General features: G+C 48.2%; 1 protein-coding gene and 1 non-coding gene across 2 annotated transcripts in view; both read right to left on the minus strand.

The window, feature by feature from the left end:
• Kif13a (kinesin family member 13A) overlaps positions 1–13,590 on the minus strand; it is a 173,737-nt gene that overhangs the window by 40,491 nt on the left and 119,656 nt on the right. The window contains 5 exon segments of the mRNA XM_026402179.2: positions 1,124–1,286; positions 5,209–5,422; positions 10,125–10,291; positions 10,388–10,474; positions 11,310–11,440. Coding sequence (XP_026257964.2) covers positions 1,124–1,286; positions 5,209–5,422; positions 10,125–10,291; positions 10,388–10,474; positions 11,310–11,440 — 762 coding nt within the window.
• LOC113192164 (small nucleolar RNA SNORA42/SNORA80 family) lies at positions 7,928–8,056 on the minus strand. Its single transcript, XR_003301985.2, has one exon. It is a non-coding gene; the product is annotated as a small nucleolar RNA SNORA42/SNORA80 family (small nucleolar RNA).

Raw genomic sequence — 13,590 nt, forward strand, 5'->3', positions numbered from 1 at the left:
CAAATAAAAAATTTTTTAAAAGCTAACATTCTCTTACCTAGGAAATACTGCAGTTTATTTTCTATCTTCTATGCACACCCATGCACACACTTGTCATTTATCTTTTTGTTATTTATTTGGCACTAGGGATTAAACCCTGGGGTGGTTAACCATGAGCCATATTCCCACCTCTTTTTATTTTTTCATTTTGAGACAGAGTCTTGCTAAGTTACCTAGCAACTCACTTAGTTGCTGAGGCTGGTCTTGAACTTGTGATCTTCCTACCTCAGGCTCCCCAATCACTGTGATTACAGGCGTGTGCAACCACACCTGGCTATACTTTTCATTTTTATTATAACCAGGATCAAACAAAATATCTCATATCCCAATTCTCTCCTTGTTTTTACATTGTTATTATTTTCTTAATATTCTTCACAAACGTGATTTTTAATGGCAACAGCAGACCACCATTTGGACTTACCACACATGACTGATTATTCTGTTGTTGAGCATCAAGGCTGTTTCAAGTTTTCACTACTACAAAGGCCGCCGGACACAGCAACCGTGTATACGAAGGACATAAAACTACATACCCTTCTAGGCCTATGTACTCAGAACTACTGGGTCAAAAAACTACAACCTCGAAAGACCGATGAGGTGCTCCCTGACTCCCTTCCTCACTAGCTTCCTGGATTGAAAACAAATGGATGCAGGGCTGTTTTCTTCCCAGTTTCCCCTTACAGGAAGAATTCTCCAAGTTGAAATGACAGGAAACCTCCCTTCCTCCTAGGATTCACTCTTTAAAAGGTATTGTAACAAAATACAGATGGCCCCCATTTCAGGAGGGGACGTTTCTGTGCAAGGGGAACGCAGGCTTGATCACTTAAGTATGCTTCTGTCAGTAGGAAAGTATTTAAATTGGCAATTCCTTCAGCCGCCCAAACCCTGCAGATCCAGCTTAGAGCATATCTAAAGGGTTTGTTTAAGGAGCATTCTTACCTGGAGAGGGATACAAAGGAAGGCTTAAAAAGGAATGAACACCTTGGGTCACATCAGGATCTCCCGAAGGTGATCTGCGGATTTTAGCTCACGGTGCTGCTGACCACCGTACGACCCGCTCTCCTTCTTTCGGGGACATCCTTACCTTTCTGTTGGCACTGAGGTTTGCAGCAGGGATCTGGAGAGTCACTTGGTAATCAGTGAGTTTGCTCATTTCTTCAGCTAAGAAGTTTGCTTCCCGCACCAGGGTATTAGCTTTGACCAGCTGCTCTCGTAGTTTGGCCAGGCTCTGCCGGAAGAGCTCATCCCTGTGGGGTCACAGACAAGGAAATGAGCTCATCTCAAACAAAACCATAAACCTGTTTGTAAGTGAGTGGACTCATTGGAAAATGGAGAAAACTTCTTTTAGACAAAATTTTCCAACCTGTTTGACCAAGTCCCCTCTGACCCCTCCAGCCCATGCCTGGGTCATCTCCTGGAATCACCGCTGGGGTCACAGCTGCAGGAACACAGAAGTAAAACCCAGGTTTGGGGGCTGGGGTGGTCGCTCAGTGGTCGAGCGTTTGCTTAGCAGGAGTGAGTAAGGTCCTGGGTTCAACCCATAGCAGCAAAAAAATGAAAGTTATGTTTAAAAAACTACCCGATTTTGACATGAGGATTTAATTTTTTTTTTTTTTAGTAAAGAAAAAGAAATGACGGTTATGACTTTTGTGTGCTGCAGGCTGGCAGAGGCGGGGGTGTTGGGTTGGGAGGTGAGAGACCTGGAGTTAGAAGAAGAAAGAAACTGAGGATTTCTTCAGCTGGTGAAGGTCACCGTCTCTGCAGCAGCAGGGATTCTTTTTTCAACTACACACAATAGCACTTGGTGATAAAAAGCTTCTCCAGCCACCTGACTCGGTCAGAACCTCATGACTGGCTCTCACAGCTCCACATCTTTACCTCCACATCTGTCACAGTCAGGACTTTTCATTTACCTGCATCAATTACTTGATTAGGCTGTAAGCGCCCCTCGGGCAGGGACCATGTCCTTTTTGTTTCCGCTACACTTAGTTCCTGGCCAAGTGCAGGGCCCAGCAGAAGACACTTAAAAAGCCCCACTGCATGGAAGAAACGCACACTCCTGGATTTCACTTTTGAATCTGGGTTCAAAGATAAACCAGATGCACGACGGCTCTGTGCCTGCCCAGCGTGGAGGGCTTCTTTTCTACCCTTCACATGCCCCATCCTTCCTGGGAGAAGATGAGCTCAGAACACACCGTCCTGCTCCTTTCTCGCCCCCTGGCAGGCGACATAGGAGGCACACTGGAGAGTGTGCACATCCCCAGGATGGTTCCAGAAGGGCATGTCCATTTCCAGGCGCCCACCCTGGCTCTCGCAGGAAGCTTGGTCTCTTCTCTTTCCCACAACATCCCGAGCCCTGTTGATGCTTCTCTGAAGCATTCCTAAGCCCCTCTCGGCTTCTTCAGTTCCCTTCTCTACAGGGCATTCTCCTGCCTCTGCCAGGCCACTCTCTGGCTCAAAATCTAGCTGGGATGCTCTTCTCCCAGGGGATAAATCTCAGACATTCACGTCTGTAGGTCTCCCACAGGTTGTAAGAGTGTTAAAATTAATTCTCCATGCTTCTCTATAAATCACCATCTGGACTAAACAAAACAGTGCCGCCTTCCCCAAACATCTCCATTGCTTCCTATCTGTTCATGCCAACCCACACCTGCCCAGGGACCTCCGACAGGGACGAGGGCTATAGCTAAGTGAGAGTGGACATGCTTAGCAGGGGGATTGAACCCAGAGCCTCCCACTGCTTAAAAAAAAAATAAAGGAAGGAAGGAAGGAAGGAAGGAAGGAAGGGAGGGAAGGAAAGAAAATAAGAGAGGGAGATGAGGAAGGAAAAGATATGCCCTTCTCTGTTTTCTACCTGTTCAAACTCCATGTTCCAAACTCACTTGAAATCTTGCTTTCTCCATGAAAATCTCTGCAGAAGACTCCACATGGCTGGGGTCTCATCCTCCACCAAAGGACCATCACCCTTACCATGCCCTTGCCCACAGGGTGACCACACACCTCCTAGCCACGTCAACAAACTCACACGACCAACACAAACAGTATCTACTGGTTCCCTACCAAGGGACAGGGTTCGACGCACTAGAGACACTTCCATGAACAGAACAGATTCCCTGTCCGCAGGACGCATTTTCCAGTGGAGAAGACAGAAAGCAGATAAATCAATAAATATAAAGTCACTGCCTTTCCCACTGTGGAATGAAACCGTTCCGTAGCCTCCAGTTATGATTCCAGTTTTCCTATCACTGTCTGGCTCCACGTTACATCCCACGTGTACAGAGAGCATCTGAAGCTTTCTCTGCAGCTCTCTGCAGCTCTGGAACATACTTGATCCTCTGCTACAACATGGATGTGGACAGGAGGCTCAGCCTCTCATCACCAGCCACACTTCTTCACCTGGTGAAACCCCATGAAAGCGAGACGACAATCCTGCTTATCATTCTGAACGACATTCCCCAGATATCTGCTTCTCCAGTCTTTCTTAAGAATCTAAGCCTCCAAGAAGACCCACTCTCTCCCTCGAGAGTCTCCCCCTTCCCTTTCTCATCCCTTCTAATAAACTCAGGCCTGTTACTCTGGAGGGAAAAAAAAAATTAAGGGAAGTGAAAAAATTTAGATAATTAACTGAAGGATGCTATAATTAAAGGCAGATCCACTTTCTCTATCAGGTACCTTTCTTGTCTTTAATACTCTTGACTGAACAGAAAGGGCATCAATGGGAATAATTACACCCAAACCTTCAAAAGCTGGTGACCTGCTCACAGTAGACGCGGGAAAGGTGGCTCTTGGGAACGCGCCACTGGGTCACTTGTGTCAGCTTCTCCCAGGGACAGTAAAATAAAGAGTAACATTGACCCTTGATGAGCCTTCACAGCCGGGCATCGGGACAGATGAGTCAGCAGCCCCTGGGAAGACGCAACCGACTCCTTTCTCCTGGCTCGGCACAGCCCGGCACCAGAGCACGAGGTGCAGGGCGCGCTCCCCTTCTCTGGGCCCAGCTCCCTGGATGGGGCTCCTGTCCAGCCTGTCACTACCAGGGACAGATGCGGAACGTGTGGGCCAGAGTCAAGGCTCCTGAGTCAGACTGCCCTGGCTCCAACCCCACGGCTCAGTTTACCAGCTAATTGACCTTGGGCAAGCCCGAGCCTCAGTTTCCTCCTGTGTAAGAGGGTGAGCACAGCCAAAGACAATGGCAGGTGACGATGACAGGAGGGAAGGTAGAGCACTTGGTGCCCAGAGCACAGTAAATACTCTGCAAAACCTCTGTTGTTAATTGTAACACAGGATTCGTCCAGGAGTGTAGACAGACCTGGATTTAAGCTCTGGCTTTTCTACTTACTAGGTGATGGGAGTTTATAAAGCAGGAATAAGCTGGGTGTGGTGGCACACGCCTGTAATCCCAGAGGCACAGGAGGCTGAGGCAGGAGGATCTTAAGTTTGAGGTCAGCTTCATCAATTTAGCAAGGCCCTAAGCAACTTAGCAAGACCCTGTCTCTAAATTAAAAAATTAGAAGGACTAGGAATGTGGCTCAGTGGTAAAGTACCCCAGGGCTCAATTTCTGGTAAAAAAAAAAATAATAATAAATTTTAAAAAAAGGCAGGAATAATAGTTCCTATGCACAGTGCTGTTGGGAGTGTTGAGTAAAATTAGCGCCATGCCTAGACTGTGCTGTGAACACAACGGAAATCGGTGTCAATTCACTGTCTCACTGTGGTGGCCGTCATTATTGTCATTTCTTCCACCATTGCCTCCTTGGAGAGGTCTGATATAATCATTTTAAATCTTACGTCCTGAAAATTCACGTTTAGATTTCTCTACCCTGAAGTTAAATTTCAATAGAATCAAAAGCTTCTCTACCTTGAGGTTAAATTTGAATAGAATTAAAAGTAAAAGAAATAAAAAAGAAGAATCTGCTTTTTGTTAAAGGCTTATTCCCACTCATCCTCTTTCAACACCAAGCAGCGTGGGCCTCCTACGCTGGCTCCTTGTCCAGAAGGGTAAAGTGTGGGGTCTTTCTCAGGGCGTGCTGCGGCCCACACCCCCGACACATCTGGGGTGGACGGTGTCTCTGAAAGGAAAAGCCACTGCCCAGCAAACTAGGTGCCCCTTGGGCAGGCCTCACGAGCCCCTGGCGCCTGGCCCTGGGCCGCCCGCCCGCCAGCTCTTACCTCTCCTCTGCCCACTGGGTCACCTTCTGCTGGGCGGTCTGGCTGCTGTAGGACAGGCGGTCGGGGCCGCTGCTCGGGGGCTGCCGCTCGGGGGAGAGCTGTTGGCGCAGCTGCTCCAGCTCCCGCTCGTACATGAGCCGCTGCTCCTCCAGGGCGCTTCTCTTCTCTTCCAGGTACTGCTTCTCCAAGACCTGGACCACGTTTTGCACTGGGTCTGGGGAGTCAAGAGACAAGGCAAGCGTCTTGAGTGGAGGCCGAGGCAACACCCAGGCAGCCTGCCGGGGCTGCTGCGGCTAGGGCGGTCACCCGCCCAGGTCCTCGCCCCCAGGCCCCTTCGGTGAGATGCCTACGGGCTCACAGGTCAACTCCTCTCCGTTTCCTTTTTAACAGCATTTTGGATAAATGCCTCTTAGGTACACATTCTTCACATCCACCCCGTGACTGCCTTCAGGTTCGGACAGATCACCCATCTCCTTGAGAACAACGTCATGAAACCCAGGACAGCGCCACAGATAACGGGATCTTTGCTGACTTGGTTTCTAGGCACCTCTAACTTCGATGTGAGTATGTCAGAGGGTTTATGATTTCTACTACATACCTCATTACTCTTGAATTTCTCTAAGAGGAGAGGAAACCGAAAGATCACAGCATATGTCTGAAAATATGGATTGAGTGTATGGTCTGGCCGTTTCTGAGGTGGCAACAGCTAATACGGTCATTAATTTGCAAAGCTAACAAAACCTGCACCTGCCATCATGCCGATCCAGGTCTGAGCTCCCACGACATACGTGTGCACAAGGGTAGACACACAGATGGACTGCTCAAAGGGGCCATGTGATGACTAGTGGTGGCTGTGGTGTAGGTAGGATTTGAGCCCAATGAGATGACTGGCTGAGCAGGACATGAGCAGGCAATGACCACGGAGCTGGGTGCCATGGAGACAGATGAAGGCGCTGACCACATGCACCAAGGTACAGGCATCCCACGGGGACAGAGTGGCCTACAGGGGAGTGTGCCAGACCACCTCATGGGAGAGCAAGACCTCACCACTGTGGTGAACGCCTCCGGAAAGGACACGGAAGCAAGAGGAGATCACTTCTAGACCTGCCTGGAACGTAGTTCCCCCCTGTGCATCTACGCCCTGGCCTGTACTCAGCGCACTATGTTGTATACCACACTTTAGTTCTCAGTTCAATTTACCAGAAAGAAGCTGGAAGTTAAAGTGATGCAGGAGGGAGCTTTGTATCATCTGATTATGGCACCGACTGACTTTTCCAAAATTCCCCATCAGGTTGTGAAATAAACACTTAAATTGTACCAATTTTTTATATGAGCGTTAGGAGAAAAGGTGACATGCTAACTTTAAAAAAATGAGGTTAAGTAATACAAAACAGAAAGAAGCAATTTTTTTTTTTAAAAGTCACAAGATACACTCAGTATGGTGAGTTGTTTTAATGAAACACAGTGGCAAAATTAACTCTACCCGCTACATCTCAAGCAGAGGACTCCTGCCCAGCATGCGGCCATCTCTTGAAAGCCTTACAAAAGCCCCCAGGTGGACTTCATCCTGGTTTAAAGATGAAGAAGTCGGGACTCACAAAGTTTAAGTAGCTACCTAACATCACAGAGCTAATAACTGATAGATAGGTTTGAAGTTCAGGGAACTAACTGGCGGATTGGCTGGGTATTAACTTGGTAAATAAAATGTCTTATTCTTACCCCCAATGTTTTGCTTAGAATCAAGCACTCTGTTAAAAAGCACACTCTTGAAAAAGAGAAAAAAATATATACCATTCTTTCCTGACATAAAATTCACCACCTTCTTAAGCAGCAGAATAGTTTCATAGAGAAATTGCACTATTAGGGTTTCCACTGCTGCTCAGGGGCCACACGACTCTGCACTCCTCCCTCTGAGCCTCAGTGGCTGGCCTTAGAGGCCTTGCCCCAGGGAAGGGCTTTTGTGGAAACCCCTTTCTCGCAGACATTTGTGATAACTCCCTCTCCCCAAAGCGTCCTGTATCAAGCCTCTGCCACAATTCTGCACCTTCTTAAGTCAATCATCTTGACCAACAAGGCCATCGACTCTATGATATGGCCCCGAACAGAAGCCAAAGACCATGTGGCCTGTTCTCCAGTGGCTGGATTGAATATTAGAAGATTATCCAGTTTATGTTTTCCTGTCATTTTCCTCCTTTTAAATTTTCTCTGTGATGGTGAAGTTGTCACCCGGTGTCCTGTGCATGCTGGGCAAGCACTCTGCCACTGAGCCCTCTCTGTGGCTCTTGAATGAACTGTTTTAAAATTCAGTGAGCCTAGTGCCTCAGGCCAAGATACCAGAGAGCTAAGTCTTTGAGGAAGAGAGAAGGACCACAGTGATTGGGGGGATATAGAGCCCTCTCTTCCTCACAAGTCTGTGATTTCCCTGGTAGGAAATACAAAATGAGCCCAGACCAATCAGTCCTGCAGAGAGTGGGAGAGAGGATGATAGTAGTGTCGGCAGAAACCCTTCTTATGTATTCACCTAAGAAAAAGTATTAGGATTAACTTGCACCAACATGGCCGGAGCACTGATGGGAGGGGAGTAACCCTATAGAAGAGTGAAACCTTTGAGTCTTAGGTGGAATGATTGGCTCCTGACCCCTGCTGGCCCCTTAACAGTTCTTTACTTTAGAACTAGCTAGAAATTAGGAAAAGAGGTATTTTTTTTGTTTTTTTGTCCTACTGTGCAACTCGCTTCTGTGCCAGGAGCCTACAGGCCCAGAGGCCAGGTTCAGGGCCACAGGATGCTCTGGCATGGGACACCATGAGAGGCCCAGGGGATGCGGCTGCCGTTAATCCAAATCCATGTGTAAGATGAGTGTTAATTCCTATTGGAACCCTTGGGCAGAAGGCACCATTATTGATGGGAATTAGATTTTTCTTTTACTTTAAATTCTAAAGGACTGGGTTTTAGATCAGTTTTTCCTCTGGAGACCCAGACGCCTTACTCTCCTGTATCACCAGGATAGTGGAGGGGAGCGCACTTCTGGAAGCATCACGGCCCTGCTGTATTGATCCTGGGCACCACCAGTCACCTTTGTCGGTGCTCTTGGACCTGGGGACAAGAGTGTCAAGGAACTTTAACCACTGATGAGGGAGTGGAGCCGGGACAGGGAGGGGCAGGACAAAACGGAAAAGAACATTTTCCAGTCAAGAACAGAGTACATAGCCAGTCCTGGTTGGGAACACCCAGGGTCCCAGCAGCTCAGGAGGCTGAGGCAGGTTCAAGGCCAGACTCAGCAACTTAGTGAGCCTCTTGTCTCCAAGTAAAAACTTTAAAAAGGGGCTGGGGATATAGAGCTCAGAGGTAGAGTGCTTGCCTAGCATGGGGCAGGCCCTAGGCTTGATCCCCTAAACCACGAGGGGGCAGGGAGAGAGAACACAGAGCACCTCTGCCAGGCAGAAAGCTCCAGCTTCTTGCTGATGTCAATCAGATTCGGCCAAAGCGGCAGCACAAGCACCAGACAGCAGCCCTGCGGAACAGCAGCCAAGCCCCGCATGCTGAGGCCAACCGGCTAGGAACCTCTGTCCCATTGTTTGTGGAGGAGCTTCGTCTGGAACCACAGGAGAGGGAAGAGAATCTTCAAATAGGACCACCAGGGGGAGGACCACCAGGCAGACAGGCTTACCATCGGGAAGCCACCTAGCAGCAGAGCGGAAGGCGGTGAATGCCATGGGGCCACCAGCCCTGTGGCACGTGCACCAGGGTGTGCTGGTGTGCCCTGGAGGCAAGTGCCACTGACCAGTGGATCTGGACACTGGAATAAAGACTGTGACTTTTTTATTCATCTCTCTTTACTTGATGCACCCCCAGTTCTATATGCAGAACCCCCAATTCCATATGCCAGAGGTCCAGCCATGCCAACCTCCTCCGGAGGCTTCTTCCAAGCGGGAGCGAGAAAGTCACTCTCTCAGGGAAGAGCTCCACTGTGAATCACAGGGCTGCCCAGGGTCCTGGGAGGCAAGTGGGAGAGTGAGCTTGGCCACACCCACAGAGGACCTTCTCGGGTGCTCCTGAGTGTAGCCCTGAGCTCCGGCTTGGAAACAATTCTAGTCCCTGCGGTGCTTCTGACGCCAGGCCACAGGAAAACTGTCCTGTCTGCTGTCCCAGGCCCCACGTCTGGGGACTGGAAAACTGGGGACAGGAAGAAGGGGCAGTAAATCAGCAGACAAGGGAAGCCAACTGCAGTGGTTTACTAGACACACACAGGTGTGCACAGCCCAGAGGGAGAGAAAAGGAATCTGTCCCTTGGGACATGGAGGAGGAACTTGACATGAACATTGAAAACCTTCTGCAAAGAGGGTCCCGGCAATACTGCTGCCAGGAGAGAGCCTTCTTCAGAGATCCGAGGCAGACGGGGACGCAGGTCAACAGGACCCACGAAACGCTTCATTGTCACTATCATTTGTAATGAGGTTACTTGGGCTTATTTATCAAATAAGTCTTTTGGGGACTTATGGTTTTCAACTGAGTTTATGGTAAAAGGCGATAACTTCTATCTCCCCATTAGATTCTATTAAAAACTCCTGGATTCCCAACGTTTTCTTGGGAGATTTTCACACTCTCGTGAGTTCAGAAATGAAAGTCTCAGTCGCGGGCAATTGTGATAAGAAAGGCTGTCGAGGTCATTCAGTAAGAACCCGAGGACCAGGGGAAGTTATCGCGGTCTGCTCGGGAACAGCGCCTGCTGGCTTTCTGGTTCTACCCGAGGCAGAAGACCATCCCCAAACCCGCGCACCACGGCCGGCCTCACGCGTCAGGACTAGCCATTTTGTGGGTCTAAATTTGAGAAAGACACTTCCCACTTCCCGACTCCTCCCTGAACCCCCGGGGGAAGGCCGGGCCCAGGAGGCTGGAGGCTGGAGTCGGGCCTCACCGTTGCTGTTGAGGGTTTTCATGATGACCTCCATCTGGGCGAACTCGTAGTTGTAGTCGGGCTCCGAGGAAGCCTCGCTGGCCGCGTCCAGGTCATGCTCTGCCGGGCTCGTCTCCTTCTCCAAGTCTTTCAACCAATCTCGCCGCTTCCTCTTCGGTAAGTTGATCCTGTGGGGTTTTCACCGTTGGAGAAAGTCAACTCCTTGGATACTTAAACAGATAACAGCGGGAATCTGAAAATACTAGAGAACGGGAAGACGTTACCTAAAAAAGTGGTTATTTCCCCACAGGATTCTGTCACCGTGCCACAGCTGGGTGGCAGTGCACACAAGAGCACCGTTCACACAGGACCTGAAGAGGCAGAAGGACAAGGTCAGGGGAGCAGAGAAGAAAATGAAAACCAGTGCAGTACTCAAGAGAGATAACTGGGGGAACCGTCTTAGAAAGTGTATTTCAAGTAACAAGGGAAGAAGGAACCAAAGAATTTGTTGTAGAAAAGCACAATCCAGTAATGAAGACCCAGGGCTGCCAGCATCCCCCAGAGAGTGAGTCTCACGTGGCGTGCTCCCAACCAAGACGGAAGCGTACCTGATGGAATATTCGGTCATCATTTGCAAAAACCAAAAATGTGTGGGGCTGGGGTTGTGGCTCAGTGGTAGAGCGCTCACCTAGCAAGTGTGAGGCCCTGGGTTCGATCCTCAGCACCACATTAAAAAAATAAATAAAATAAAGGTATTGTGTCCAACTACAACTAAAAAAAAAATATTTAAAAAAACCTAAAAATGTGTATTAAAGGAACAGCTCAAAACAAAAAGTTTTCATGGTAATTTAAAAACCTTAGGGGAAGGTATAAATAATTAAAGACCAGTCTGTTAAGGGCTGTCAAGTCTGATAAAGGAAAATAATGGACATTATTTTGAGTTTTAATTTTCCAATAAGTTACTTCTCACATATAATCTCATTGTCTGAGTCCTGTTCTTTCTAGACTTCTAAGGCTCAGAGGGAAATAAGCAGAACTGGAGTTCACACATGCCAGGAATCACCACTCCCCTTCATAGGAATATTTCAACTCTGGTTTTTTGACCATGACAGAGCTGGTGCTCTTCAGTGATACTGTGCCAATTCCCACAAACGGTGGCCTTCCCCTGAAAGCAGGCCCCAGGGAAGCGTCATCATCACTTCTTACCTCGCGTTTTCTTTTGGAGTCAGAGTGACCTCTCCGTCGGAGGCGATATCGATCTCACAGTGCTCAGGCTGAATCCCTATCCCGAAGAGCTGGATATCCTGAGAGGTGTCTGCACCCACCCTGGTGTGATCCTGGTGGGGTACATCACAGGAGAATGAAAGCCCCGCTTTATAAAGTGGCTCAGTTAAAATTCATCACCACCAGTCTGAATAACGCAGCAGCCTATGTAGGACGTTACGTGAACGACGCCAGGTACCTGGAGTGTCAGGGGTCAAAGCTCACCTGAGCACACTATAGTTAAAAAACGTTGAAACGTTATAAAAAAACTTCTGGTCGGCAGTGATCGTGTACTGTTTTAAAACACGAGGAAACTGGACTTGAAAGCAGAATAAGGTGAGTCCCAATGATAGCCTATTTATTACCGTCCGAGTGACCATGAGCCATTTCTCCCTCTGAGCGTAGGTTTCTTTCCCTTTTTATTAGGGTGGGGAAGAGCCGGGATAATATCTATTTGATCTACTTAACTATTGGATAAAATTCTGTTTAGAATTATCTGAATTACCAGTGGGAGTGTTTTGAAAACAGCTAAGTAAATTTTAAAACCACTAAAAAGCAGTGTTAAGGAAAGTTATGTCTGTCTGTCTACATAAAACTTTTGCTCTTTCATGGGTGCTGGGATGGAACCCAGGTAAGCACGGGCTCTACCGCTGGGCGACACCCCAGCCATGTGTATACATAACATTTAAAATGATGCACGTAGCTGTTTTTCTAATATGTATATGATACAGAGTACCGAAGGTCACGAGTGACACGTGGTACAGGTGAGCTGATTTTAAGGTCCCTGAACCTCAGACACACCAAAACTGTAACTCCTGGTGATTCAGTCGCTGTTCATTCGGATGGTAATTTTTTCAACTGCTCTACCACTGATTTAATCCTTATGATAATTATCCTAGTATGGATCCAGTCTTCCCCCAAAGGCTCCTTTGTTGAGACCCTTGGTCCTCAGCTGGTGACACTCTGGGAGGTGGTGGGAACTTCAGGAGTGGGGTCTAGTTGGAGGAAGGATGTGACTGGGCACATGCCCTTGAAGGGTATGACCCTGCCCCTGGTTCTGTTTCTAGGTCACCAGGAGCTGAGCAGCTTCGCTCCCCGCCATGATGCTCTTGCCTCAACACAGGCCCAGAAGCAACGGGGCCAAGTGACCAGGGGCCCAAATAAAGGTCCCTTCTCTAAGTTGCTTTCCTCAGGTATTCTGTCACAGTGGTGGAAAGCTGACTACCACAATGAGACTTCCCTAGGCATCAGAAGAAGGGTTAGGTCTTGGTTCTTCAAAATTAAAATACCAGAAGTAATTCCTCATCTCTTAATCATTTCCTTAATAAACAGACCTTAAATCTGTTAGCAGATTCAGAGGCAGAGGCTATTGTACCATATTTATATCTCCGGAAAAAAGAGAAAGCAAAAGGGTCACAGACGATTGAGCTCCTTGCTTCAATTCTAGCTTATTGTCCACTGTATTTTATCAGTTTACTAGGCAGACCAGAACCCGTAACCAGTATCCATCTTCACCCTTCACAAGCAGGGAATTCCTCTACACTTGGAAATTCAGGCATGTGGACAGTGCAGTGAGTTGCCTTCCAGGCCCAGGTGCTCAAGCCCGACAGTTACGTCAGTACTCCACATATATATATATATATTTTTTTTCTTTTTTCTTTTTTGGCACGGGGTGTTACTGGAGATTGAACTCAGGGGCACTAAACCACTAAATCTCATCCCCAGCCCTATTTTGTGTTTTACTTAGAGACAGGGTCTCACTGAGTTGCTTAGCTCCTCGCTTTTTGCTGAAGCTGGCTTTGAACTCGCGAACCTCCTGTCTCAGCCTCCTGAGCTGCTGGGATTACAGGTGTGCATCACTGTGCCCAGCCTACACATATATTTATATACTAACATAATTCAGAGTTTGTGTGCATGATTAAGTGTGCTCCAATGGTCAGCTGAATGTCCTAGGTCAGCTGGGGTGCCCCATGTCAATGTTAGGGGCCTGTTTCAGATTTCTTATTTCTTACTGAGCAGAATAAGCCAGCAGTTCTAAAAGCATGTTCATGACAACGGGTACGGAGGCCCAGGAGCTGAAAATCACTTCAATAAAGATATTACTGGGACTGGGGATGTGGCTCAACTGGTAGCGCTCTCGCCTGGAGTGCGTGCGGCCCAGGTTCGATCCTCAGCACCACATACCAACAAAGATGTTGTGTCCGCCGAGAACTAAAAAATAAAT

Source organism: Urocitellus parryii, chromosome 8 (genome assembly GCF_045843805.1).
Source record: "Urocitellus parryii isolate mUroPar1 chromosome 8, mUroPar1.hap1, whole genome shotgun sequence".
NCBI classification, from domain to species: domain Eukaryota; kingdom Metazoa; phylum Chordata; class Mammalia; order Rodentia; family Sciuridae; genus Urocitellus; species Urocitellus parryii.